Source organism: Molothrus aeneus, chromosome 19 (genome assembly GCF_037042795.1).
Source record: "Molothrus aeneus isolate 106 chromosome 19, BPBGC_Maene_1.0, whole genome shotgun sequence".
Taxonomy (NCBI): Eukaryota; Metazoa; Chordata; class Aves; order Passeriformes; family Icteridae; genus Molothrus; species Molothrus aeneus.
The window spans coordinates 2,871,888-2,898,824 of record NC_089664.1 but is presented as its reverse complement, the minus strand read 5'-3'; the positions used below and the strand labels follow the sequence as shown (position 1 = coordinate 2,898,824).

General features: G+C 47.7%; 1 protein-coding gene across 1 annotated transcript; it reads left to right on the top strand.

The window, feature by feature from the left end:
• Positions 1-759: 759 nt before the first annotated feature.
• On the top strand, positions 760-24,944 carry TNFSF15 (TNF superfamily member 15). Its single transcript, XM_066563059.1, has 5 exons — positions 760-863; positions 955-1,192; positions 9,812-9,863; positions 11,048-11,095; positions 17,263-24,944. The coding sequence occupies exons 2-5, from the start codon at positions 1,004-1,006 to the stop codon at positions 17,688-17,690; spliced, it is 717 nt and encodes a 238-aa protein (XP_066419156.1). The 5' UTR covers positions 760-863; positions 955-1,003; the 3' UTR covers positions 17,691-24,944.
• The last annotated feature ends 1,993 nt before the right edge of the window (positions 24,945-26,937 follow it).

Sequence of the window (26,937 nt, the reverse complement as noted above, 5' to 3'; positions counted from 1 at the left end):
AGCACGCTGTGGAGAACTATAACTACAAACAATGGTTACAGAAAGAGAAATAATAATGGTTTTAATTATTTTCTTCAAAAATTGCCAGGCTCAGCCTGAAAAAAAAAATTATCTCTGTTCTTTCTCCAACTGAATTAAGAATATCCACAGGTCAGCTCCAGAGGATCTCCACAGGCTGCAGCCCCTCTCTGTCAGGGATAGCAGCTGTCAGCCAAGTAACACTGACATCATTTTTCCCCCAAGTACAGTAGAATCACACTTGTGCAAGTAGCAACAACAGCCTCCTGTGAGAGCACAACGTTTTGTTAAGGTTTTTAATTAAGATGGTTTGGGAGAAGATGAGCCCCAGAGCAGACAAACATCCAATTTTGTGCCTAAGCCCCGACGGTTTGGCGCAAAAGGTGCTCATTGAGCAACGGGAAGCCTCTTGTGAATTCTGCTAAAATGGGAGGGGATGAAGCAACACTTCAGAGAAGCGGACCCCTTCTCTGGGGTCACTTGCTTCCTGTCATCTCACCTTCCCCAAAAGCCTCTTCCCCTTTCTCTGGGAAAGAAGAAACTGCCGGGCTGCGCTCTCCCTGCCTCTCGCTCTCCCCCTGCTTCTCACTTTCACTCCCGTGGGTTTCACGTTCCCTTTGCCAGGCGGAAAACCTCGCGGAGCTCCAGCCCGTCACCACCAGCACCACCAGCAGCACCAGCAGGAGGAGGAGGAGGAGGAGGAGGGCTGATCCTGGTTCCACCCTGCGGGACTTTCCTGGCTTCCTCCAGCAGGGAGCGGGGGGAGCAGGAGCGCTGGGAGGCAGGAGCGGGGCCGGGCGGCGGGGAGCGCTCCCGCGGCTCCGGCCGGGTTTCTACTGTAGGCGGTGCATTCCTCGGGAGGGAGGGAGGGAGTGCGTGCGCCCGGTGCCTTCCCACACTCCGCACTGCTCTTATTTAATGGGGGTCTCCATGCAGGGCAGGCGCCACAGGAGGTTTGGCGGTGCCCGGCTCCCTCGCAGGAGCCATGGAGAGCGCGGTGGAGATGGGAGCGGAGGCTGCGGGCAGCGCGCTCGGAGCGGGGATGCGGCTGCGGCAGGACCTGCGCAGGATCCGCTGTGCGCTGCTGCTCTGCCTGCTGGCCGTGCTGCTGCTCATGCTGCCCACCGCCTACCTGCTGGTCGGGAACCTGAGAGCGCCCAGCTCCTGCGGCCAGGTAAGGCAGGGCTGGGAGAGCCGAGGGGAGGGATGCGGGACTCCAGGAGGCTCCTCAAAATGCAGTTTATTACATCCAGGGTTGTGAGTTATGGAGCCTGTGCCTACAGCCATCAGCTCCAGCAGCAGATAAGCCTGGAGACCCTTCGTTTAGGTTACAAGGCATTCTATACTTTTCTTTTGGTTACAGTGCATTATAGACTTTTCTTTTGGTTACAATGCATTCTATACTTTTCTTTTGGTTACAATGCATTCTATACTTTTCTTTTGGTTACAATGCATTATAGACTTTTCTTTGCTGAGCATCTTAGTACACTAGAACCAATCTATAGCTTAGCTTTTACCTACAGCCTATCATAACTACTGTAATTACCATATTCATGTTACTGTTCTCCAATCACTCAAAGTCAGTACATTACAGTTTAAGCTAGGAGTTGTTTTTCAGTTTTCTTGCAGTGGAAAATTCTGAGACTTTTTTTCTACTTGCAACTTTGCTGACTTGTTTGCCTGTGCTATCTTTCTGCTTGGTAAAAACATCTTGTTTGAGGTGGGTTTATCCTTTGCTCTAAGCCATAAAAACCCCTTCTAACTAACACACCCTTTGCCTCCTTGATTATCTAGTAATTCTTTTCTTCTATATCAAAACTTGCTTCCATCTCTATTCCTTCATCACTCTACATTTAAAAATCTTTCTGCTAAGCACAGATATCTGTGAGACTTTCTTGTCAAACTTTCATCCTTCCTGGGTGCACCTGAGCACCGTCTGCGCCTCCCAACGGAGCCTCCCTGGAGCACTTTTAATGCTCATTGTGAATTTCTCGTGTCTGTGGAGCTTTTCATGCTCTTTGTGAATTTCTCCTGTCTGAGGGCTCATGTGAGACTCGCTGTTGCATTCCTTCTTCCTCACCCTGAGGATAAATCTCATTATTGCTCGTTCTTTTTTAACTAACGGTTCCTTACTCTCACTGAGGTCACAAGCAGAGTACATGGCTTTGAAACTTTTATTGCTGTGCTGCAGGGAATGCTTTAAAAATCACTGATTTCTGCCAGATTTTTAGTGCTATGGCTCATTTTCTTCCCTTCTTTGGGGTTAAATCTGGGACAGGACACTGCGGTTTCCCTTGGCAGTGTCCGATTTCAGGAATGCATTACTTTAAAACTTTTTGCTGTGTTGCACGGAATGCTTTAAAAAATCACTGATTGGTGGAAATCATTGTCTCTGCACTGATTTCTGCCAGATTTTTGACACTATGGCTCATTTTCCTCCCTTCTTTTGGGTTAAATCTGTTACTTCCTTGGCAGTGTCTGATTTCAGGAGTACATGACTTTAAAACTTTTATTGCTGTGCCGCAGGGAATATTTAAAAAAAATATCACTGATTTCTGCCAGATTTTTTGATGCTATGGCTCATTCTCCTCCCTTCTTTTGGGTTAAATCCGTGGCTTCCCCTCACAGTGTCTGATTTCAGGAAGATCTGCTGATGTCAGTGGGTCAGTCACCCATCACTGGGCTGACGGCTACAGCTCTGGTGAATAATTAATTATTATTAATGCAAACTTCTGCAGAGATCTGATTTGAGGCAATTAAGGGAGTCTGGCCCTAAACTTCACATCCTGTTTTTAACTCCCTATTAAAACTTTCTCTCAGTCCAGGACTCCTCTCAGCTCCTCTCCTTTGGCAGACTTTGCTCCCAGCCATACAAACTTCTCTGCTGCTCCATCCCTCCTTCAATTCCCTATTCCCGGGGGGCTGTGAGCTCAGCAGGAATGCCCCACGCTGTAAATTGGTGAATTAAGCTTTGAATTTTAGCTTCAGGTCTGAAATTCCGCAGTTAACCAGCAGGGTCCCAGAAAGGGGGGTTGGTTTTGGGTGGCCTCGAGGGCAGGTTTGTCCCCTGGCTCACGTTCAGCCCGGGGATGTTCAGGGAGGGGAAAGCTGCTGACAGCTCCTGGGGACCCCGAGGCTGCTCTGCCCGGGTGATGCTCAGGGTGCAGCATCCTCTTCCTCACTGGGTTCTAACCTGGTGCAGCCCCTCGGGCTGGTGAATCTGGCAGTTCCTTGAGTGATGCTGCCCTGGCTGTATCACTGCTGTCGGCTCCAGGCTGCCCTGCCTGCAGGTGCCAGCACAGCTTTCTTCAGGGGCTGGGCACCATCTGAGAGGATTTGGGGGCCTTCAGTTCTGGAAATGTGGAATTACAGCAGAGCAGAGGCTGAACGTGGAGGAGCTTGAAAAGCTGGGTGCTGCTTGAGGTTGGGTTGGTAAAATTCACGAGGTGCTTTGGGCACTCTGCTGCTGCTCTGGGTTTGTTTGTGTCCCACCAGAGAAGAACAGTTCAGTCTTGAAACAGTCTTGGAGCAGAAGAATAATCAAATGTTAACTTGTTTAATCAATCCAATGCGTTCCTGGGTTGTGACCCTATTGGCAGGGTTAGCAGAGTAAAGTTCTTTTATGAGTGGGTTTGGCTCCTGAAGAGGAAAAGCACATCGTAAACGATCGGAATTGCAACTCTGGAGTGCATTCCCCTGCACCTGCTCCCAATTAGCAACACGTAATGTTTCCACAATGATGTTATGAGGTGATAAAGGAGTTACAACCTCTGCAAGTCCCAGGGAGGAAGAGGAAAGTCATCGGGGCTGGCAGAGTGCCCGGGGTGCTGTGGGAGGAGCTGCACCTCTGCTGGGCCCTGCCACAGCCCGATTCTCATTCATTCTGCTGCTCTGTGTGCCCACCATTCCCTCTGCTGCTCTGTGTGCTCATCATCCCCTCCACTGCTCTCTGTGCTGCTCTCTGTGCTCACCATTTCACTCTGCTGCTCTCTGGGGTCACCACTCACTCTGCTGCTCTCTGTGCTGCTCTCTGTGCTCATCATTCATTCTGCTGTTTTCTGTGCCCATCATTCCCTCTGCTCTCTGTGCCCACCCTTCACTCTGCTACTCTCTGTGCTCACCACTCATTCTGCTGCTCTCTGGGCTGCTCTCTGGGCCCATCATTCCCTCTGCTGCTCTCTGTGCCCACCATCCCCTCTATTGCTTCTGTGCTGCTCTGTGTGCCCTCCATTCCCTCTGCTGCTCTCTGGGGTCACCACTCATTCTGCTGCTCTCTGGGCTGCTCTCTGTGCCCACCATCCCCTCTGCTCTCTGTGCTGTTGCCCAGCAGGACAGCACACAGGGTGGATGTCTCTGCCTGTGTGGCTGCCTCTGAATGCCCCAAGGAGCCAAACCCCCCAGGAGTCTGCAGGTTCAGAGAGGTTCAGGCCCTGGGAATATTTCTGGGTGTGAAAGCTCTCTGGAAAATGTCTTTTTGCATTTCCTTCTGCATTCAAAGTTTGCTAAATGACTCTGTCCTCATGTGCCCCACTGACAGCTTGGATCAGGAGTTTGGGACCAGCCATGTGTGTCAGAGCTCTCTGGGGCACTGGTTTGGGGTGTGGGTGCCCTGGGATGAGTGGGCAGCCCTGATGATGAGCATTGGCCTCCTGACCCTCGCAGCCCACAGGAGGAGTCCTGTGCTCGCCCCACGGAGCTCTGCCCACACACAATTGTCACCTTCCAGTGCTCTGGGAACAGCCCTGGGAGGAGGGAGGGACTCAGCAGGTGAGGAGCAGATGGAGTAAATTCCTGAGTCCTTCCTGGAGCCAGGAGGAGAAGGGAAGCCCGGGCAGGTTTGTGCAACAGGGGAGTGTCCCTGGGCATGCTGCCCACAGGGCGAGGCACCTCGGTCATCCCTGCCTGGCCCTGGTGTCACCTGGTGCCTCTGAAGGGATGCAAACTCATCTCTTTCGCTGGAAATGTCCCTTTCAGGAAAAAGCAGGGCAGGTTATGTCATTACAGCAACATGTGTGGGCTACCAGTGTTCTCTGTGTGTCATGGTGCAATGCATCTTGGATGAATAATTCCAGGCTGGTGATGGTTTTTCCTGGACACCTTCCAGGCTCCTTCCATGCTCCTTTGGGAAAGAGAAACCACTTTCTTTTGTGTTTCAGTCCAGAGGGAGGAGAGGAAAAAGGGTTTTTCAAACCAGAGCACGTGGCTTGTGTTACTAGCAGGAAATCTATTTTAAGGCCATAGTGGTGCCCTGCTGGAGGAAGGGCAATCCTTCCTCAAAGGGAAGCCAAGTTTCGGGCTGAGTTCCCAAAACCATCCATGGAAAGGCACAGGAGAGCAGCTCTGGCTGCCTCAGCATCCCACTCAGCAGAGCAGCAGGTCCTGTGGCCTGGAGGAGTTGGTGTTTGGGTTTATTTTTCATGGCATCCTTGGCACGTCAGGGTCACGAGCAGCATAAAGAGGAATCCCAAGGGTTGGACATGCAGCTGTGTGCCAGGTATGTGCCATGTTAGCTGGCACTGGAAAAGGGACTTGCTGCAGAGCAGGAGGAACTGGAAAATCCCAGAGGCTCCAGCTGGATCCTGCTGGAAAGCTGGCAGCAAACCCCAGGAGAGATCTGCCCTCATGGCCTGCCCATAAAGGAAGGAGAACCTCAAAAGCTTCCTGATCTTTGGGGAAGGAGGAATACCTGGGAAGGAGCAGCAAGCACACCTGGATGGGCCCAGGTGTTGGGATTCCCCCTCCAAAGGCAGCACCAGTTAAATCCCTGCCTGGCCACTGCTGCTGGTGCAGGTGTTCCTTGTGGGCACATGCCTTGGGTACAGCCTTCCACTGGGCAGCAAAATGCTCTGATTGAAGCCAGTTTCTACTGGCACAGACCAGTTCCTGCCAAAAATTCCCAGCCCAGGCCATGCAGCATCTCTGGAGTTAGAAAAATTTGGGTTTATGTAGTGCACATGGCCTGCAGTGATCCTCCCTGTGAAACAGGGCTGGAGATGGAGGAGCTGGGGGAATTCATTCTGCTCTTATCAGTCCCTCTGCCTGCAGAGCCAGCTGCTCTTGCCATGCCACTGGATATCAGCCCTCCTGTCTGGGTTTAGCAGGACCTGGGTACAAATGCACTGGGGGTTTTTGGAGCTTTGTGGTACCAGAATTGTCCAGCAGCCAGCAATGCCCAGGGTCATTAGAGCTGCCTGTCCAAACATCTGTGAGTCAGCTCAAGGGGGGTTTTCAGCATCACTCAGTGGTTGGGCTCTCCAAAGTAACCAAAGGGAAAATTGAAGCTGTGAACTTTTCAGAACCACAGCTGAGCAAGAAAGGGAAAAGAGAGAAAAGCACTGATTGTGTGAATGTTCTCTGCATTGGCTCCTGCTGCTCAGCTCTCCCTCCCCATCAATGCACAACATCTGTGCTTATTCAGTGCCTGTTTCTCACACCTGGTCATTATGCAGCATTTTCTGTTGCTAAAACATCATCTGTAGGTGATTTGTATTTATATTTACACCTTTATGAGATAGCATAATTAGGGAAAAAAAAAAGAACAGCCATACCTTTGCCAAGCAACAGAATAATTTCACACCTTGCTGTGTCCCCATGCTCTATCTGCTCTGTCCCTCAGCATCTCTGAATGCAGCTCCTGCACCTGGAGTTTCCAGCTGGATTTCTTAGGAAACAAGTAAATTTAGGTTTAAACAAAACCTTTTTGTTATCTTTTATAAAGAAGCAGAATTCTTCTTGCTCTCCTTCCCATTTTCCTGCCACCTCTGTTTGGATTGCAACATCCAAGTTTATACAAGGAACTTCAGCAGAAGTTAAGCTTCAAGTATGTAAACAGTTCCACAGAAGTTGCAATCTTAAATATAGGTTTGGGATTGATTTTTTCCCTGGCTGCAGAATCCTTAGAGAAATGAGAATTAGTCACTTGGGAAATAGGTAGGAAATGCCACACAAGGAATGTGTAAATAATACTCCTAGGTGAATACACCTGGCTGAAAGCCAGGGGAGTGTGAGGGAAATCCTAAATTCTGACCTTGTGCTTCCCACCAGGGCAGGGACAAAGGCTGGACTGAGTCACATCAGCAGGGCACTCATGGTTAGTCACCACAGAGAGCAGGACCTTGAAACTCCTCACACATGAGGAAAGGCTCAGGAGTCTCCTGGACAGCACAGCACCAATTTTCTGGAAGTTCACACTGGAAGTTCACACCAGTCTCTGCAGGAGGCTGCTGGGGCTGGGCCACACATTTCTGTACGAGGTGGGCAAGGGAATATAAAACAAAAAGGAGAATTTTCCCTACTGCTTCCTTCTCCATTTCCCCCCCAGGCTGGAGCAGCTCTTTTAGAAGTGTCTGTTTGCTGCAGCAGCACACGGATGTTTACTTCCAGTCAGACATTAAACTGTCCTTGGCTTTCCTGGAGCAGCCAGCACCCCCCAGCCCAGGCAGGCCAGGCTGCCTCTCCTTCCACAAACATTCCCCTTCCCCAGCCAATAGAAATTCTCTATTTTCTCCTTCTCCTGCAGTGTTTGAAGCTGTGTGAGACACAGCCAGCAGGAGCCAGCTTCAGTATCTACATATTAATATTGTTCCAGGTTTTATTGGGCAAAGTGCCTCAAATATTTTGCTATGAGCTGGTCAGGGGTGGTTTATTCAGTTTATTCAGTGTGGTTTTGGTGTCTGCCCATCAAACACACTGTGCCAGCCCTGTGTGCTCCTGAAAGATGTTCTGGGGTGGGGGTTCCTGACAGCCCTGAGGGTCAGCCCTGAGGGTCAGCACAACCCAGGCTGCTCTAAGGGCTGCTCCTCAGAGCCCTGCAAAGGCAGATGTGAGGCAGCATCCCCAGCATCTGGCAGTATCCCCCAGCATCCCACACTATCCCCACCATCCCCCACCATTCCCCAGCATCCTCCAGCATCCCCAGAACCCCCAGCACCCCCCAGCATCCCCTAGTATCCCCAGCATCTCCCAGCATCCCACAATATCCCCCATCATAGCCCAGTATCCCCAGCATCCCACAACATCCCCCAGCATCCCACAGCAACCCCAGAGCACCCCCAGCACCCCACAGCATCCCCAGCAACCTCTGGCATCTCCCACCGTCCCCAGCATCCCCCACCATTCCACACCATCCCACACTATCCCCCAACACCCCCAGCATCCCCCAGCATCCTCAGCATCCTGCACCATCCCCAGCATCCCACACCACCCCACACTGTCCCACACCATCCCCCAGCACCCCACATCATCCCCCACCATTCCACAGCATCCCCAGAGCCCCACATTGTCCCCAGCACCCCCCAGTATCTTCAGTATCCCCAGCATCCCACAGCACCCCATAGCACCCCCCAGCATCCCCAGTACCCCCAGGATCCCACATCACCCCCCAGGATCCCACATCACCCCCCAGCATCCCCAGCCGCCCAGCCTGCTCCCTGTGCCGTGCCCAGTGACCCGGGGGACAGAGCAGGAGACTCAGGACACCTGTGTGACAGGCACAGCCCCTGGGGACTGCCTGAGCTCGGTGACAGCAGGGCAGGGCCTCAGGGCCGTGAGGGCAGTGGGGGTGTCCAGCTCCAGGAGGGAGTTGCAGAGCAGAGGGAGGATGAGCCTTTCCCAGTGCAGGCTCCGAGCAGCAGAGCTCACCCTGCAGCTGCTCCCTGGCTCTGCTCAGCTCCTGCTCCCCAGGAGATCACCCAAAATCCCAGACAGACCTAAGGAGCAGCCTTGGTCTGAGTGCAGGACAAAAGGCAGGTGGAGCTGACCCAACTCAGTCTCTCCTGGTGTTGTGGGGAAGCTTTGCTCCTGTAAGGGCTCAGTCCTGGCTGCCTTGAGGAGAATCTGTCACCTTGCTCTGCTTGCTGTGCCTGGATTGAGGGCAGGAGAGGCTCTGCAGGGCTGGACAGTCACCATGCATGGCTGGGTCACTCTGCTGCTGCTCTCCCAGCCATGCCAAGGGCTTGTCCAGCTCAGAACCTCACAGACCTGCCCCAGCTCCTGGAACCTGTCAGAGATGAAGGCAGCTTGAAACCAACAGCAGAAATGTCCTGCAGTGAACAAAGACTTGTCAGGGCTCACCTTTTAGCCAAAATGCTCCATCTGAATTCACTGATGTTTGTTGGGGAAAGTGAAACAGGAAAGCCTTATCAATATGATTGACTGGCAAAGGATTTTGAGAATATGGAAACTATAAGTGAGATGGAAATGAAAGCAAGCTTTGAGATCCCTCAGTTACTGAACAACTGGAAAACAATGGTGTGGCCAGCTGAAGGTGATCCCCTTTTGATGGAACAACACCCTCTGCTTGCAGACAGGCCCAAGGGGCAGAGCAGACCCTGCCAGCTTGGCAGAAGGGCCCAAAGAGGAGTTTGTAGGGTTTAAAATGTAACACAGGATGGTAATGTAATGATTCTTATAGGCTGTATGGAAATGCTGTAGGATTTGTATCTTGTACTGGATTGGTTAGTGAGAATTAGAATATTCAACACAGAAGAAGATTTATTGTATTGTAATGGGAACCTCGCTCTCTTACCCTTTTACTCTCTCACCCTCTCATCCTCTCTCCCCCTCTCTTCTCTCAGGCCTGCTCTGAGCTGTGCCTGGCAGCTCCCAGCAGGGCCCTGCCCCCAGGCCCTTTGCAATGAACCCCAAGTTCCAGCCCTGGCTCCAGAGATCTCTCATCTCCATCCATCCCCACTGTCCTACCCCCGACCCTCTGACAGATGTTACTGCAGCTGTTCCATGTTCTGGGCCAATTCCCACAGACCCTGTGAGCTGATTGTTGTCACTGTCCCTGCAGGTCACAGAGGAGAGGGGCTCTCACTTCCTGAAGCAACGAGCAGTGGCTGCTGGTGAGTTTGCCACCCTTTCCCCTGTGGTGTTGCAATCCCAGCACACCTCTGCCCTCACCACCCCAATCCCTGCCCAGACAAGCCAGCCAGGGCACACTGAGGGAGATAGCAGTGGGCAGAGTGAAATGGGAACATTTCTAACCCCAGGCTGGGAAAGCTGTACAGGCACAGGCTTCCCCCACAGCTCTGCAGGGTTGGGGTGTTTGTGAGGGTCCCCAGGACGAGGTGAGAGATGAGAATCTGACTCCAAATTCTCAGAAGGCTGATATATTATATTATATTATATTATATTATATTATATTATATTATATTATATTATATTATATTATATTATATTATATTATATTATATTATATTATATTATATTATATTATATTATATTATATTATATTATATTATATTGCTATATTAAAACTATACTAAAGAAAGAGAAAGGATACATCAGAAGGTTAGAAAAGAATTAATAATAAAAACCTGTGACTGACCAGAGTCCCAACACAGCTGAACTGGGATTGGTCATTAAATTAAAACAATTCACATGCTGGGTAAACAATTCTCCAAATCACATTCCAAAGCAGCAAAACAGGGAGAAGCTGAAGCTTCCCATCTTCCCAGGAGAAGAAATCCTGGGGAAGGGATTTTTCATAAAATATCACAGTGACATTGCAGGGTCACTGGGACTCCCTGAACAAGCGCCAGCAGGGATTTGGGAGCCTGTGCTCCCCACCCTTCCCCTCTGCTTGCCTCAGCAGTTCAGGACACAGCCACAATGTGCCCTGCTGGGGCTGCAGCAGCTCTGCCAAACTCCCCTGTTGGCATTTATCACCTCAGGGGGGTCAGTAAGAGCTCAGCAAATCAGCCCTGACTCAGAAAGAGCCTGCACGTTTCCTCAGGGGAGTCAACCACCACTCATATTCTGTTGACTTAGGGAAGGTTCTTCCCCCAGAGCGTGCTGGCACTGCCCAGGCTCCCCAGGGAATGGGCACGGCCCCGAGGCTGCCAGAGCTCCAGGAGCCTTTGGGCAGCGCTGCCAGGGATGCCCAGGCTGGGATTCTGAGGTGTCTGGGCAGGGACAGGGGTTGGATTGATGATCCTGTGGGTCCCTTCCAGCTCAGGATATTCTGTAATTTTATTATTGAACAGCAGCAAACATCCTGACACCATTTTTTTCCCTTTTCCCTCAGTTACAGACACGCTTTCCAGTGCAGAGAAGCCACGAGCTCACCTGACAGGTAATTCTTGTTCACAACTAAAGCCTTTTTACAGCCGATGTTGTGCTTCAGGAAGCTTGGTCCCTGTGGATCTGGTGGGAGCAGGTGTTGTAGGAAGCATGGAGAGCAGAATAATCGGCTCTGCCTTGTTGAGCAGGCCAGGCTGAGGGCAGTGTGTCTGCAGTGAAGGGCCCACGAAGGGACAGCTGACAGAAATGTCACTTTTCTGAGCTGTTTCTTTCATTGAATGACCAGCTTTTGTAACTGAACTGAAACAGGTTCCTGATGTCTCAGTGATCTGCTGAATCCCCCAGAAAAGGCAGGGAAGGAGCTCCTGTGAGCCCTTGTGGAGCAGTGAATTTGCAAGAATTACAAGTTTTGGAGCAAACTCAGGTCAAATCAAGCTAGTTTTAGTTTATTTTTCTGCAAGGCCTGACTCAAACTCCACACACACCATATTCCCATTAATCCTCCCTCCTGTTTTCAGTGAGATAATCTCTGACACATTTCAGAGCAAGCAGGGAAAGGGTAATGCCAAACTGAGCCCTCCGAGCTTTTATGTTGTGGTAGGAAGGTGCCATCACAAACTCCTGTCACAGGGTGGGCTGCCAGGCCTTTCCAAAGAGCTTCCAGGTCTTTCCAAAGAGTTATCATCCATTTCCAAAGAGTTATCATCCCTTTCCAAGAGGCTTCCATGCCTTCCCAAAGAGTTATCATGCCTTTCTGAAGAGCTTCCAGGCCTTTCCAAGAGGTTCTGTGCCTTTCCAAAGTGTTGTCATGGTTTTCCAAGGGTCTTCCATGCCCTTCCAAGAGGTTTCCATGCCTTCCAAAGAGTCATCATGCCTTTCCAAAGGTCTTCCATGCCTTTCCAAGAGGCTTCCATGCCTTTCCAAGAGGCTTCCATGCCTTTCCAAGAGGTTTCCATGCCTTCCAAAGAGTCATCATGCCTTTCCAAAGGTCTTCCATGCCTTTCCAAGAGGCTTCCATGCCTTTCCAAGAGGTTTTTATGCCTTTCCAAGAAGCTTCAGTGCCTTTCCAAAAGGTTCCCATGACTTTCCAAAGGATTATCATACCTTTCCCAGAGTTTTCCATGCCTTTCCAAGAGTCTTCCATGCCTTTCCAAAGGTCTTCCATGCCTTTCCAAGGGGCTGCCAGCAGCTCCAAGGTCCCCACATCACCACCTCACCCTTGAATCTGTCACCACCCCAAGGACCTTGCCCTGGGACATCCCCCACCCTCACCAGCTCCACCCACATGGAAAATTCAGTTATTCCCAGAGAAAAGTTCCTGCCTGGCTCCAGTGTGGATGGAGTGAGTGCCAAAGGGTTTTCCAGCTGGCCTGAGGCCTTTTATCCCTCTCCAAAGCACAGCTCACTGCAGAGGCTTCCCCAGCACCCCAGGGTGCGCTTTGTAACCTGAGAAATGCAGGAAGTGCTGGGATGCTTCTCTCTTGATTTCCTGCAGAAACCAAATCCACCCCCAGGGCTCCATCACTCTGCAGCTCAGGGCTGATGCATTCCCAGCACAGTTTCCTTTCCTTGATCCAGCAGCTCCTTCCTGATGCACATCCTTGGTGCCTTTCCCTTTGCCACGGGGGTTTCTGGAGCTCCAAACCTGGCTTGGCTTGGCTTGGCCATAATCACAGCTTAGCTCAAGTGCCAGTTTTAAGGAGCAAAACCTTGCTTCTATAAGGTTTTGGTTTTTTAAATCCCCCCTGGCAGAGAGGCCCAGAGGCTCCAGTGAGTCAGAGGAGCAGCCAAAGCTCTGCTGGGCTGCTGGGAACTTCCCTGGGTTGCACAAAAGCCCAGCTGCCACAGGGAAACACCCAGCAGTTTTCTCCACATTTCTCCAGCCCCCATATTTACAAAAATTTCCTTTGCCATCACTCCCAGGCAGCCTCCCAGGGTGTGTGTCCATCCCCTCTGGCATTCCACTGAGGGCCAGTCAGTGCTGGCCATAGAAAGGAGCAAGAAAAGGGGAAACTTAAAGGAATTTTCTCTCTCCTTTCTGTGCTGTGCTATGTAGTCATCAAGAAACCCAGTATCTATGGATTATTTCTGACCTTTTTTTAGCCTGAACATATTCCTGGTGCTTCTCCCTGTGGCAATGAATTTCCCAGCTTAACAGCACTTTGCAGGCAGAAAATATTTCCTGTTATTTTCAGCTCTGTGCATAATAATTTCATGGGCTCCACCCTGGTGTTCTCTTCTCAGAAACAATGACTTGTGCACAGAAAGTGTAAAAGAAATAATTATTCCCCTGATCTGTGTTACATTCCCATACCTCAGGTGTTTTCAATGTGAAGGTGGCAGACTGCAAATCCTAAACTGTAGGAAATCTCTTCCACACCTTTATTCTGTCTTTTTCTAGTTTTAGGCACATCTGTTGTGAAGGTGAGAACAGAGGAGTGAGAGGAATGAGAATTGGATGGAGCTCTTTGGGAATGCTCTGATTAATTGGCAGTAGCAGAACAGCTCCATGTTTTGGTGTCTGTTCCTTTATGATAAATCTTCCAGCTGCTCTGGGCCTTTTTAACTCACACTGAGAATTTTTATTCACCCAGGCTGGAATCCAGATCTCCCCTCCCTGATGGCTTTACCCACTGAGATGTGCCAAAACCCAGCTCAGAGCTCCCTCCAAGCCCATTTCCTCCTGTGCATTAATGTTCATTTGGGGCTTCTCCTTGCCTTGCCATCATCCCCTCCCCACTGACTCGGTTGGGTTTGGGGTCAGGATTCAGGGCAGTGCCTGCTCCTTCTTGTCACCAGCCTGTGGCACAGGGGATGGCCAATGCTGCAGCACCTCGTGCTCCTGGTGCTGCAGTGGTCCCAAACCTGGCACCTGCCTCGTGCTCCTCCTCCTGTGGTCCCAAACCCACCTCTAAATGTGGGCAAAGCCTCATTTATGCCTCCAAATCACCTTTATTAAATCCTCAGGGCATGAACTGGAGCAGCAGAGGACACAGGACCTTGCACCACAAGGGTTCCACAAGCTCCAGTTTCTTGCTCAGACTCAGAGTTGTGGATGAATCTCTCCCATTGGTGCTAAGAACTGCAGAAACCCCACAAATTCAGCACAAAATAGATCCTAAATTTGACAGGCAACAGGGATTCTCCAGAAAGGGACTGAACCAAAAGGGATTTCGGGACCAGGAGAATTAAGGGATACCAGAAATTTATAGTGTGTGAGAAAATAGAAGGAACTGTGGCAATGAATCTCTTATTAAAAGCAGATTTTAATCTCTTATTAAAATCAGATTCCTTCAAGAATTAGTACCATAGGTATATTTGCAGGAAGAGGAGCTCCAGAATTTAGGAAATAAATGAATAAATGACAAGTACAAAGTACAGCTGCTGCTAGAAAAGGAGCTGTGCTGTATTCAAAAGCACTTGAATGTTCATTTTATTCTCCTGTTACTGAAAGCATGGGAAAAACTAATTAACTTGAAAATAGAGAGCATCAATAGAGAGAGATTCATCCTAAAAGGGAGGTTAAAGCTGTGAAACCTGACTAATTCTGGAAGTCAGGAAGTCATGTAGTTCATTTGAGATCTTATCATATTCTATAACTAATAAAATCTATTTTATAACTAATATAAAAATTCATTGTGGAATTGAGTGTCATTGACATTTTAAATGCATCATTCTATGAGGAAAGAATATTTCACAGGCAGCTTCTCTTCAAATTCCCCCAAAATTCCAGAGATGGAATAGAGCCCAGGACATTTTCTGGAAGTATTCTGATCTTTCCTCACCCTTCCCACCTCAAACAAGATTCCCTCTGTTCTCTGAGATGAATTGCTCTGAGCCCTTGCAAAGCTCAGAGTGATCCAAAGCTAGCTGAGCTTTTCCCAGGATTCAGAAAATCCCTGAATTGAGGGATGGTGCATTGAGGTGAATGCAGATGAAGGCAGATCAGGAGCACTTTCTTTCATTCCCCCCTCTGTGTCAAAGCTCCATTGTCTCTAACCTTTAGAATATTTCTATAATTTTGCTTTCCTTGCTGCCACAATCCCAGTCTGTCTTCCTCCTCCCTGAAATATTTTTCCCATCCACTTTGCCTCCTGGGAAAAGATCAGAAGGATTTGATACTTCAGCAGCACCAAAAAAAAAAAAAAGAAAAAAAAAAGGCCATTATTTTGTTGTGCTACTCAGAGAATATAAAAGGAATTGCACTCCTAACAGCTTCCTGTCTCCTCATGGATTATTTGTTGTTGGAAAAGAGGGAAACAGATGCCACTGGGACATGAGCACATTCCTTTTGCTCATTTCACCCAGGATGGACCTACTGGTTATTGCCAAGGGAATTCCAAAGCCTTCCCTCACCGGCATTCCATTTGTCCCCCTTCCCATGCACACACCCCCTTCCCCAAATACTGAATAAAAATCATCTTTAAACATGAACACAAGCTCATTAAAAAGGCCTCAGTTCCTGGAACTCTGTTCCCTCAATCTTTTCTAAGCATTCATCATTCATTTTCCAGGTTCATTTCAATATCTGAGATAATCTTCATGGTTTTTGTCCTCTTCTTCCCACTGCTGCTGTTTTAGCACAATTCCATGTGGCAGGCAGTAGAGAGCAGAGACAACCCTTGATTCCCTGCAGAAAACCATGCAAGGGCTGAGGTTTATTGCCCTCTCTGTTGTGTGTGAGCAATCAAAGTTGGGAAGGCAAAAGGGCAGCAATTCCCTCATTTTTCCCCTGCAGGCTGGGGAGCATCCTCAGCTTGGATCAGACTGATGCTGGGGTCAGGACTGGAGCTCAGTCTGCTCACCAAAAGATTGGGAGCAAAAAAGCCTGGAGGAATGTTGAGGCTGACTCCAAATGCAGTATTTTGTTCCAGATAAGCATTAAAGAAAGAAAAAAGGGGAAGAGAGGGATAAAAATGGTTTAAAATAGAATGCGTTGTTTTGGAATTGGAGCTCTTGAAGCACAGTGGGGTCTTTGAGGTTTTTTGCTAAAGTCCAGTGACCTTGGTAGAGCAAAAGCAATTCTACAAGAGATGTCCTTGAGAGCACAGAGGAGGAGAAGGGCTGAGGAGCCCCAGCCTCCTTAAGAAGAAGCAGGAAGAGAAGTCCAAGTGGTGACACATGGTGGTGACCAGTGTGGGCATTCTGCAAGCTCAGCAGCGTCTTTCTAAGAAACAGAATTGCAACCCACCCCTCCTGAAGGAAAAGATGGTTTAGAATGTCCTCTTCCTGTCCCTAACCCTTAGGTCAGGATTCAGGGCAGTGCCTGCTCCTTCTTGTCACCAGCCTGTGGCACAGGGGATGGCCAATGGCATCCAATGGCCAACCCTTAGGCACAAGCATGGTACAACTGTCCCAGTGCTGGTGTCACCTGAGGACAAGGTTTTCACTCTGGAAATGGGTGAGATGGGAAGGTAAAGCCATGCCCATCTTCCCAGTGCCAGGAGACTCAGCCTTGAGGATGGACAGCTCGTCCTTTGGGGTCTGACCCACAACCAGGACCCCGAGGCACAGCTTACACTGTCAAGATCTTCCCAGAGCACCCTTGGCTTTCAGACCTGACAGCTCAGACCTGGACACCCTGTGGGCACTCTGGACAACACCCCTGGACAGTTGTCCTGTGTGGGAAATGGACTTGTAGAGAGTTTTTAGGGTTTCCTTCTATCAAATCCTAAGGGTGTATTTCCTTCTATCAAACCCTAAGGGTTGTTTTTTCGGGGTTATTTCACTCCAACCTGCAGCTTCACCTTTCCCTACCCATTAAATTAAGGCTCTAGTGAGCTGCAGGGGAGTGATGGCACAGAAGAAGAAGAACAAAAAGAAGAAGGAGAAGAAGGAGAAGAAGGAGAAGAAGGAGAAGAAGGAAAAGAAGAAGGAGGAGGTTCTATCAAACCCTAGGGGATCTTAATTCAATGGGTAGGGAAAGGTGAAGCTGCAGGTTGGACTGAAATAATCCCAAAAAAACCACAACAAAACCCTAAGGGTTTGATAGAAAGGTTTCTTTTAGGGTTTCTTTCTATCAAACCCTAAGAACTCTCTCCAAATCCATTCCCCACAGTCCTGCAGCCCATTCAGTTCACTGTGAAATAAGAACATTTCTGCCCCAGCTTTTTTGCTCACCCTGTTTAAACCCCTCTCCCCTCAGAGCAGAGATTTCACGTCCCACCCACCCTGTGCCACCCTCACCCACGCTCCTCTCCCTCTCTCTCCCCGCTGCAGTGAAGAGGCAGGACCTGGCCAGCGCCGTGGGGAGCCACATGCCCATCCTGCAGTGGGAGGACAAGCGAGGCCTGGCCTTCACCAAGAACAACCTGAACTACTCCAGCAACGCCCTGGTGATCCCCGTGTCCGGAGATTACTACGTGTACGCCCAGGTCACCTTCCGCGGGCCCGTGGAGAGCAGCCACAAGGCCAGCTCTGTCACTGAGATCATCACCAAGGTCACTGACAGCTACCCCGAGCCCACCCAGCTGCTGATGGGCACCAAGACCCTCAGTGAGAACGGCAATGGTTGGTTCCAGCCCATCTACCTGGGCGCTGTGGTCTCCTTGGAGGTGGGAGACAAGCTGATGGTCAACGTGAGTGACATCAAGCTGGTGGATTACACCAAGGAGCACAAAACTTTCTTTGGGGCCTTTCTGCTGTAGGGCTCTGGCCTGCAGCAGATGGTGGGGGATCCCTCCAGGGTCATCGGGGGGATTTTGTTGGGTTTTGGCTTTGTGGGTGCGTGTTGGGGTGAGATCTCTGCTGTTTGCCTTCTCCTCCTCCTCCTTCTTCTTCTTCTTCTTCTTCTTCTTCTGTGCCATCACTCCCCTGCAGCTCGCTAGAGCCTTAATTTAATGGGTAGGGAAAGGTGAAGCTGCAGGTTGGAGTGAAATAACCCCCAAAAAAAACACAACAAAAACCAAACAAAAACGAACTCAAAAAAACAACCAAAACCAAAAAAAAACAAAAAAAACCAACAAAAAAACCAAAACAACAACAAAAAACCCAAAACAAACAAATAAACAAAAAACAACAAAAACCAAAAACCACACTCAAAAAACCCCAAACCAAACAAACAAAGAAACGCCAATTTAGAAAAATGAAAGTCATATTGGAGGGGGGAAAATGTATTTTTGAAAGCAAAAGTTGAAAATTCTTCAAAACTTTGTAAGCTAAGGAGGAACGTTTGATACATGTGGGTAGGAAGTTTCTTCCTGAATATTGAGGCTATGCCCTAATTCCACCTTCAATGTACAATTTCCTCAACTCCAAAAAAAAAAAGCTTTTGAGCTTTCTCCAGCACTTCCAGTATAGTTTTGCATGACCCTTCTTCAGATTCTCCTTTCTAAAAGGTAATTACTTCTCATAATTTCCTTATGAATACATTTACTCAGTACTTTGCACTAACATAAAGCTCAGGTTAATTATTAACTGCTTAATTAATCCCTTCCAACTTCCCTGTAAAGCAGATTAAAATTATATCATGTGCTTTGCAGCAGCTACTTGAGATTTTTGGTTTTTCCAAAAAAAAATTATTTACAGTTCTCTAAGTCCATCTACAGCCTCAAAATATTCTGGAAAAGATCTAGGAAACACACAAAACACTTTCTGCTTCAGCATGAAAGTGGAATGTCCTCTCCAGGTCCTAACTTTAGGATAACAGAAAAAAAAAAAAGAAAAAAGAAAAAAAAAAAAGTGAAAAAACAAGGTAGAAACACAGAGCAAAATTTTGCACACTTTTAAATCAGCCACCGAAATTTTGGGAGAAAACCCCTGCAATGTTTTGCTTTCCATTATATTTAATGCAAGGCAAATGCAACTGAAGAAATCACTGCTTGGGGTCCAGCCACAGCTGATGGTGGCCCCAGGGGACTCCCCAGCCTTGCCCTGGGTGAGGTTTGGCCACCAGTTGTACCCACATGAGGTGAAAAGATCCAAAGACACCACCCTGGTGGAGCTCAGGGCTGTTTAACTTCCCACCTTGCCCTTACTCATTTCCACAGAGCTTTCTGCCTCTCAGGGAAATTCCCTTTTCGCCTCCCCTCCTCCAGCAGTGCCTCAGGACCCCCATGGGTTTGGACCCTGAGCAGCCCCGAGGTCTCACAGCCAAGCACCCACCAGGCTCCCCCTCTGCAGCTCTCCCCTGCCTCACCTCCTTGGATTTCCTCCATTCCTCCACTTCTTGCCCAGAAATGACAGCAAAGCTTTGTCCCTGAGCTGATGCTTCCACCCAAACCCTGGTGGAGCCCCAGGTGCCCCCATCAGGGGTGGGGAACTGCAGTGGTGGGGATGAGGGGCTGTGTCTGCAGAGATGAACTGGGCACAGGCTTTGTGCTGGCGACAAGCCCATGTGAGACCCTGCAGCTTTGTCCATGGCAAAGCCTTTCCCACCAGGAGACCTTTTGTTGCTCTGGGAAGATCTGCTTGAGCTGAAAAGAAGACAGTGGAGCAGCTGGAGCAGGGAGAGAGGCCAAGGAGATTGGGAAGGGAGGAGAGGAGCAGGAGGAAGGAAAATCCAGGCAACACCAGGATCTGTTCATGTCTTGGTGTGAGGACCTTCCTGCTGACATGAAAACTTTTGTGATAAATCATCTCAAAGTGGAGGATTTTTGCCCATTCTTCCCCATCTGCAATTCCTGGATCCCATAGTTTCTGTCCTTCCCTGTTTTAGGCACATCACAACAGCCGGGACTTTGCCACCCTGCCCTGCCCTCTTTTCCTGCTTCCAGATTTTCCTTGAGTCTCATCACTGAGTGTTGGGCCCTGGCACAACTCTGCCTATTTGGGGAGCTTGACAAATTCCCTGCACCAAAACCTCATCCCAGTTTGGCTTCCCATCCTTTCTTTGACTCATCCTTCACCCTCCCCACATCTCAGCTGTCCTCTTGCTCCCTCCTGCCTTCCTGGCCCTGTCCATTAGGTGCAAGGACACTTCTTTGTCCAAACGCCATTTTTTACACTCAATTTCTCCAGCCCACAAAGAAAAGTGACATCTCAAAATAGGTTTGGATTGGAGAAAGTAAATTTAATTATCCTGCAGGCAGATGGAAGCACTCAGAGTCAAGGGATCCTCTCATGTCTTTATGATCCAGATCACTTCCATCTTTGAGCCCTTATTCCTATTTTATCTTCACCTGCCCAGCCTAGTTTTTTTTAGCTATGTTTGGAGCAGTTATTGCCCAATTATCCCATTAACACGACCTCAGCCTTGTTCTGGTGATCCAGCTCCTTTTCAGGGCTCTTCTTCCTGCTCAGATCCCTCCCACCAGGGTAAAATCTGGTGAAATCCCCCACTCTTGGCAATTCTAGACAAAATTATTCCCAATGAAACCCTGAGACTTTCCATAGCTCAAATTTTGTGAAGTGTTCCCCGAACACCTCATGTTGAGTCTTTGATCCCTTGGTTGTGTGCCCAAAGCAGGGTCTGAACTCATGAAAACACAAAATCTGCAGCTTTTGGAACATGTAGAGCACTTTAGGTGACCAGCACACGAAACAACATGGTCAGTCTCATCAAGGAAGATTTGGAATCATTTTTTCAAGACTGGTAATTCCCAGCAATTAGGCAGGAGAGCTCCTGCAAAGGACAAAATAATGTGAATTTGGTTTATCCTTGGAGGAAATTGGAAGGGAAATTCTCTCTCTCTCTTCTGGGATAATTACAGCAATTCAGAAAGCTTCTCTTTTCTACAAATGAGCTGATCATTCTGAGGGCACAAGGCAATCCTGACAGGCTGGGACAGCAGATTTCCAGAGAAGCTGTATCCCAAGGCATCATCACTCAATCCTGGTGTGCTGAACGATGGGAATTGTGAGGGCTGGGGCAGAGCAGTGGGGAATGCAACACCTGGCATTCAAAGAAGCAGAATGTGGGATATATACACACCTTTTTCTTTTTTGTTTTTTTTTTGTGGATATTCCATAGAAGTCCCCAGAAGTTCCTTTGGCAATAATGAGCATTTTCTAGCACAGAATTTTGTCCACTGTTGCCTGCTGCAGCTCCATTCCAGGTGTGATTCTCCATTATCCATAGAAATATTTATTTTAGTCCAGTTAGAGCTTTTGCACCCCATTACCCACACCAGCTAGGAGCACATTTAGCACACATTTTATAGGACATAAAACAATATATGTAGCATTACTTGTTTTAAAGTGGTGCAGGCATATTGATCCCCACATGCATCCTCATGGAAATTCTCTATATTCCCTTTTTCCCCCCTTTTCAGTGCTAATAATGTTACTGTAACAGTGACCAGCACATAAAATAAGTGTTCAGGGGCTGGTTTTGGCCCTGTTTTATATTAGATATTCCTCCACAGAAGTCAAAGGCATGAAGTCAGAATAAAGCACTTCAGTGAGACCAAAGTCAAGCTTAGAGGAAAATATCTCCAACAGACTGAACCTAAACTGTGGATTCTTAGATTTTTAACTTTTTTTTAAGTTAAAAAAGGACACAATTATTCTCAGAAACTTGTGTTTGTTGAGCTAGAAAATATAAAGTGTTTCTGGAGATGTGAAAATGCCCAGGCATCAGCATTTTCAATTAAATGAGAAGCTGGTGAGATCTGGTCATGGGAAGTAGTGACCTTAAAGTCTGTGGTCAAGCTGAACATGTGCTTTGTTTTGGGAGGGGCTGTGAAACTAAAACTATTATCAGGAAAAAAAAAATGGAATCTGGAGAAAAAAATGTGAAATAGGCAGCTTTGGCTAAATGAGGTTAAACATATGGTTTAGTTTTGACCCTTCCATTTCTTAGGAAAAAGAACCCAAAAGCACTTTCCAGAACAAAACCACTGAAAGAAGAAGTATCAAATTATTATTTAACAACTGCTCAAAATATTCTAGATCTTAGAGTTGGCTTCTTCCCTAATCCTTTTCATCCCCCAAAAAACTAACACTAAGCACAACCCAAATTCATCAGAGTTCCTACCACTTCCTTTCCCCTTAAAAACTGAATATTGATAAATAAGCATTAACTTTCTCTCCATGCACACACAGAAATAAATTTATTAACTTTTAATCAAGGTATAAAGAAAGCAGCTCCAGTCCTGCCAACATCTATTTGTGCTGAGCACAGCCCTGAGCACGTGGCTGAAGGGGATTATGGTAAAAACCAGCTCCTGTTTGGTGGAGGAGAGGAGTAAAAGCTGCATGCCTCAAATTAAAAATTCATAGAAAGTTTTGATTGTGTTTATCCTCAGCTCCATCATGGTTTGGAGCAATCTTCCAAATCAAGGAGTGACTACAGGGACTGTCCAGCACAGGGGTGTTGGCAGGATCAGAGTCCAAAGGATGGACCCAAAAAGATGCTGCTGAGATGATTTTTGGCAGGGGATGTGATGAGCAAACCTCTCCACAAAGGGGGTCCCCAACCAAGCCCAACAGATTTTGGAATTCGCTCGAAAATTTCAACACAATATTCCAGAATTTTGAAGGAATCTTGGTTTTTCACCCCCCTATGGCACAACTGACCACCCTGTCCTTTGCTTTATTTGTCTTGTGAGTGGCCCATCATTTCAGATGAGAAATGAGGAGAGAATTCATTCTTTAGAAGAATCAGAAAATGTCAAGGATCTTTGCCCCGATGTGGGTGTTACACACCAGTAATAGCATTTTGCTATTGTAAGGGATTTTCTAAAAGGGATTGTCTTTTGTCTTGTGCCTCAGCACTGAGATGTATCTTTACCATAAGAACTGACTTAACTTCTTTATATTTTCCCAAGTTTTATGATAATAAAAATGCAACTTAACAAATGTGACCACTTTTGATCCCAGTCCCTTCCCAAAACACTAATCACAATTAAGAGTGACCAGCTAATGCTGATGTATAAGAAACCAGTTTGACTGTGTGTAAATGTGTGAATAATCCTTATTTCATGCAGTTAGAGGTCCCTCAGCAGGGTGAAATCAGGTCCAGACTTTCCCCTGGGAATTTAGAGACACTTGCACTTCATAAGGCAAAAACCATACACAAAAACACCTCAACATTTTGGGAGCCCTATATTCCCAACTGCTCAGCTCCTGGCTGACAGGCACAGCCCAACCAGGAAATTCTGGCCAAATGAGAGTCCAAATGAAGGCAGCAGAGCCCTGGGCACCCCTAAACCCATTCCAGTTCCAGCCTGGCTGTCCTTACCCTCCCAGCAGAGCAGCAGCATCCCCTGGGTGTTCATTCCTCATCCTGGCTGCTGCTATCTGCAATTCCTCTGCTGCCAAGAATGCAAATTCCTTTCTTTCCACCAGCAGCACTGAGAGACATTCTCCCATTTGCCAGATTATTTCTTATTCTCAAAATTTGTTTTGTTTTCCTGGCTTGAACTCAGAGCGTCACATCTCAATTGCTTCAGAAGAGGTTTCTGGGGAAGGGCTCTGTGCTCTGCCTCCTGGAAGGTTTTCACTGAATACTCTGGTGGAGGACATTTGTTTCCCCTGCTTTCCACCCACTTGCAGATCCCTGAGAGGTTTTTTTAACAGCCTCTGTAGATCAGCCAGGAGTTGATTAGACAGTGGGAATCAGGCTGCTTCCCCCTGTGACACCAAAAAGATGTTACTTGCTGTTATGCTGGGTGTTTTTTTCTTTTTAATCCAATAACTACCTCACATTTAGCAAAAGCAAAACAGAATTTTATTATTATTATTATTTTCTATTTTAACTTGAGCAGAGCAGAATTCAATTTCACTGCCATTCTACTCCATGCTTTGCACATTTAGGGTAATAACTTGAGATTCTTTGTGGTCTAAACACACTGAGTGTGAGCATTGTGCTGCATTTTGGCTTCCTTTAATCATATCAAAGGTGTGTGCTCTCAGTAAATCCAGGCTCCCTCTCGAGAGTGGAGGGGGAGGGAGGCACATCCCTGGAAGGCTGCACATCCTGGGGAAGGTGGGGATCACTGAAGTGCTTCTCTCCCAGGCTAGAGAGGGATTTTTGTGGTGTTCTTCTGGGTAAAGATGACCCAAGCAGCTGGTGAAAGGGAAAACCCCACTGCTCTCACTGTGGGGTGGGTGGATAAATCTCTGTGGGATTAATAAATACAGAGCTGAGCACCAATCCTGAGGGGAGGGCGACTTTTCTGATGCTGGAAAGCCACTGCAGGAAAATCCATGCTGCAGGCAGGACACTGCCCACAGGAGCTGGGCATTCCCAGCTCTCCAGGACCCAACCACAGCTGGATTGATCCCTCTCACCCTGTCCCCCTTCTCCCAGCTGGGGACAAGATCCCAGGGAGCACATCCAGCTCTGGGCCTTCCTCTGGAAAGGCTTTATCCCCATGGAGGATGCAGCACGAGCTGGGACAAACTGGAAGTGATTTTCCCTCCCTCCAAGCCTATAAAAATCCCAGCTGATGGGCAGGGATGTGTTTCCCATCCCTCTCAGCATCCAGACAGGCTCCCAAAGGAAACGAGAGCTCCACTTTTATTTCTTGGTGAGCCCTGGTGCCAGCACTGGCTGCAATTCTCTCCCAGAGGGTGAACTCTGCAGTGACACTTCCAAATTCCCGTTTCCTGATCGATAAATCCCTTGGAACAACATGAAAATCATTGCCTGGGAGATCATAACCCAGTTTATTAAGCAACATAACTCAGCAGTGTTCAGGTTTTTTGCTGAATTATGAATTAAAATAGCTTTCCAGCTGCTCTCAGTCTTGCACAAATCTCCTTATGTTCTGCCATTGATTGTAGAGTTTTATATTAAAACGTCAAAAAAGGCACTGAAAATGTTTGCTGCATATTTATTGGTACTGTACATAGAGATGTCTTAATTTTATGGAAGAGAAATTGTAATATTCATGGTATAAAGTTTAGATCTGTTATACTTGATGCTATTTCTTTGGGAAATTAAGTTCACAGATAGTTCTTTAAAATGTTCTTTATATCTTAAAGGGAAAAAATAAAATTAATTGGATTCATATTTATTCCTGAGTGTTATTTTATTCTAATAAGCACCCACCAAGTGCTCCATTCACAGCTGGGAAGGGCAGACATTTCCACATGTCAAAGTTTATGGTGTGTTATAAATGTGTAGGGTTGGGGTTTTTATATAAACTATGAATTGCATTCAGAATACACACAGAAATGAGTAATCCTGGCATTTCCAGAGCAGTGAAATTAAACCCTATTCATGCGAGGACAAGGTTCAGACATTTCCCTGAGCCTTTAAGGGTTTTAGAGAATTTTGTTCCAGTCTCATCTGAGTAATTTTCAAATTCCACAGGTTCCTTTTTTAGTTTCTAGACACAACTGAATCTGACCTACATTTCTAAGGGTGCCCAAGGCCCATTTCTAAGGGTACCCCCTCAAAAAGACAAAACAACTCCCAAAGACAAGTAAGGCTTTGGAGTGCAAAAATTATTTTCCCATTTAACTGCTTTTTACACAACAATAAGGAGATTATTTAGTAAAACCTTGCTTTGTTTTGGGATCTCTTTACAATTTCAGAACACTGGAACAGAACAGGATTTATGATTCACAAAAGAGGCCTTTATGGGGATTAACCAAATTGCTAATTCTCACAATAGGCCCCATTGGACCGAGACCATCAATTGCTATTTCTGTAAACAGAAACAAAAAAATAACAAAGGGAAAAATGAACTCTGTTTTCTGCAGTAGCTGGTTTGGCTGATGGGTGCCAGCTAAAGGAGCAGGGCTGGCTGCTGGCTGCTGGCTGCAGTCTGGAATTTGGGTGTCAGCATGGCTTCTCCCAGAGCCTGCCAGTGCTGGGCTGGCTCTGCCAGGACCATCTCCCTCCCTCAGCTGATTGCAGAGGGCTCAGAGGCAGGAATCCCACCCTGGCTTCATTCCTGAGCTGAACCAGACCCTGCTGGGGATGGAATATGTTTGTAGCATTTCTGTCCTAGGGTGACTTATCCCCATTTGTGTGTTCTGTTTATGCTGGATATCATGTTCTGTGCCTTCAAGCCTGGCTCTAAAGAGTGAAAGTGTGGTTTTGTTATCAGCCTGCTGCCCCACAGCTGGTGGGACACACAGACAGGGCAGTGCATGGTGCTGCTTTTGCTTTTTGCTTTGCTCTTGCTCCTGCTTTGCTCTGGTGTGACCGTGTTCACAGGGGTCAGAGGATGAGGGAAGGGATGAGGATCTGACTCCATGTTTCAGAAGGCTGATTTATTATTTTATGATATATATTATATTAAAACTATACTAAAAGAATGGAAGAAAGGATTTCATCAGAAGGCTGGCTAAGAATAGAAAAAGAAAGAATGAATAACAAAGGTTTGTGGCTGGGACAGAGAGTCTGAGCCAGCTGACTGTGATTGGCCATTAATTAGAAACAACCACATGAGACCAATCCCAGATGCACCTGTTGCATCCCACAGCAGCAGATAACCATTGGTTACATTTTGTTCCTGAGGCCTCTCAGCTTCTCAGGTGGAAAAATCCTAAGGAAAGGATTTTTCATAAAAGATGTCAGTGCCACTCTTGCTTTTTGCTCCTGCTCATTAGTTAGTTTAGCTGAGCAGTCTGAATTTCCCTGGACTGTTTCTCCTTTCCCTTTTTTGGAACCACTGGAACCTGCTCTGGACCGGTACCTGGCAAACACCGAGAGTTTGCCCCTTGTGGCTGCAGCAGCTGCCCCAGCACAGGAGGGACTGAGAACAGAGTGACCACCCCCAGGAGAGATTTTCTGAATTTGTCATCATTTCAGAGCGGTGACAGAGTGGTGTCACCTGGTATTGTTCATTTTGTGTCCTTGGGGTGCTGTGCCTGGTAAATAAACAGGTTCTTTCCACTTGTCTCCAAGGAATCCTTCCTGAACTGGTTGGGGCAAGGGGCTGTGTGGGTTTGCTTTTCTGGAGGGGGCCTCTTTGGGGGTTTTCTCCCAAATTTGCCTTAAACCAGGACAATTTCCCAGAGGCAGAACCTGAGCTTGGCACCTGCCCTCAGGGCTGT

What these genes read in the sequence shown, in the direction of transcription:
- TNFSF15 (XM_066563059.1), top strand. Translation starts at nt 1,004, where the DNA reads ATGGAGAGCGCGGTGGAGATGGGAGCGGAGGCTGCGGGCAGCGCGCTC. An exon ending in CGCCCAGCTCCTGCGGCCAG is followed by an intron (nt 1,193 to 9,811) that starts GTAAGGCAGGGC and finishes CTGTCCCTGCAG; the next exon opens with GTCACAGAGGAGAGGGGCTC. An exon ending in GCAACGAGCAGTGGCTGCTG is followed by an intron (nt 9,864 to 11,047) that starts GTGAGTTTGCCA and finishes CTTTTCCCTCAG; the next exon opens with TTACAGACACGCTTTCCAGT.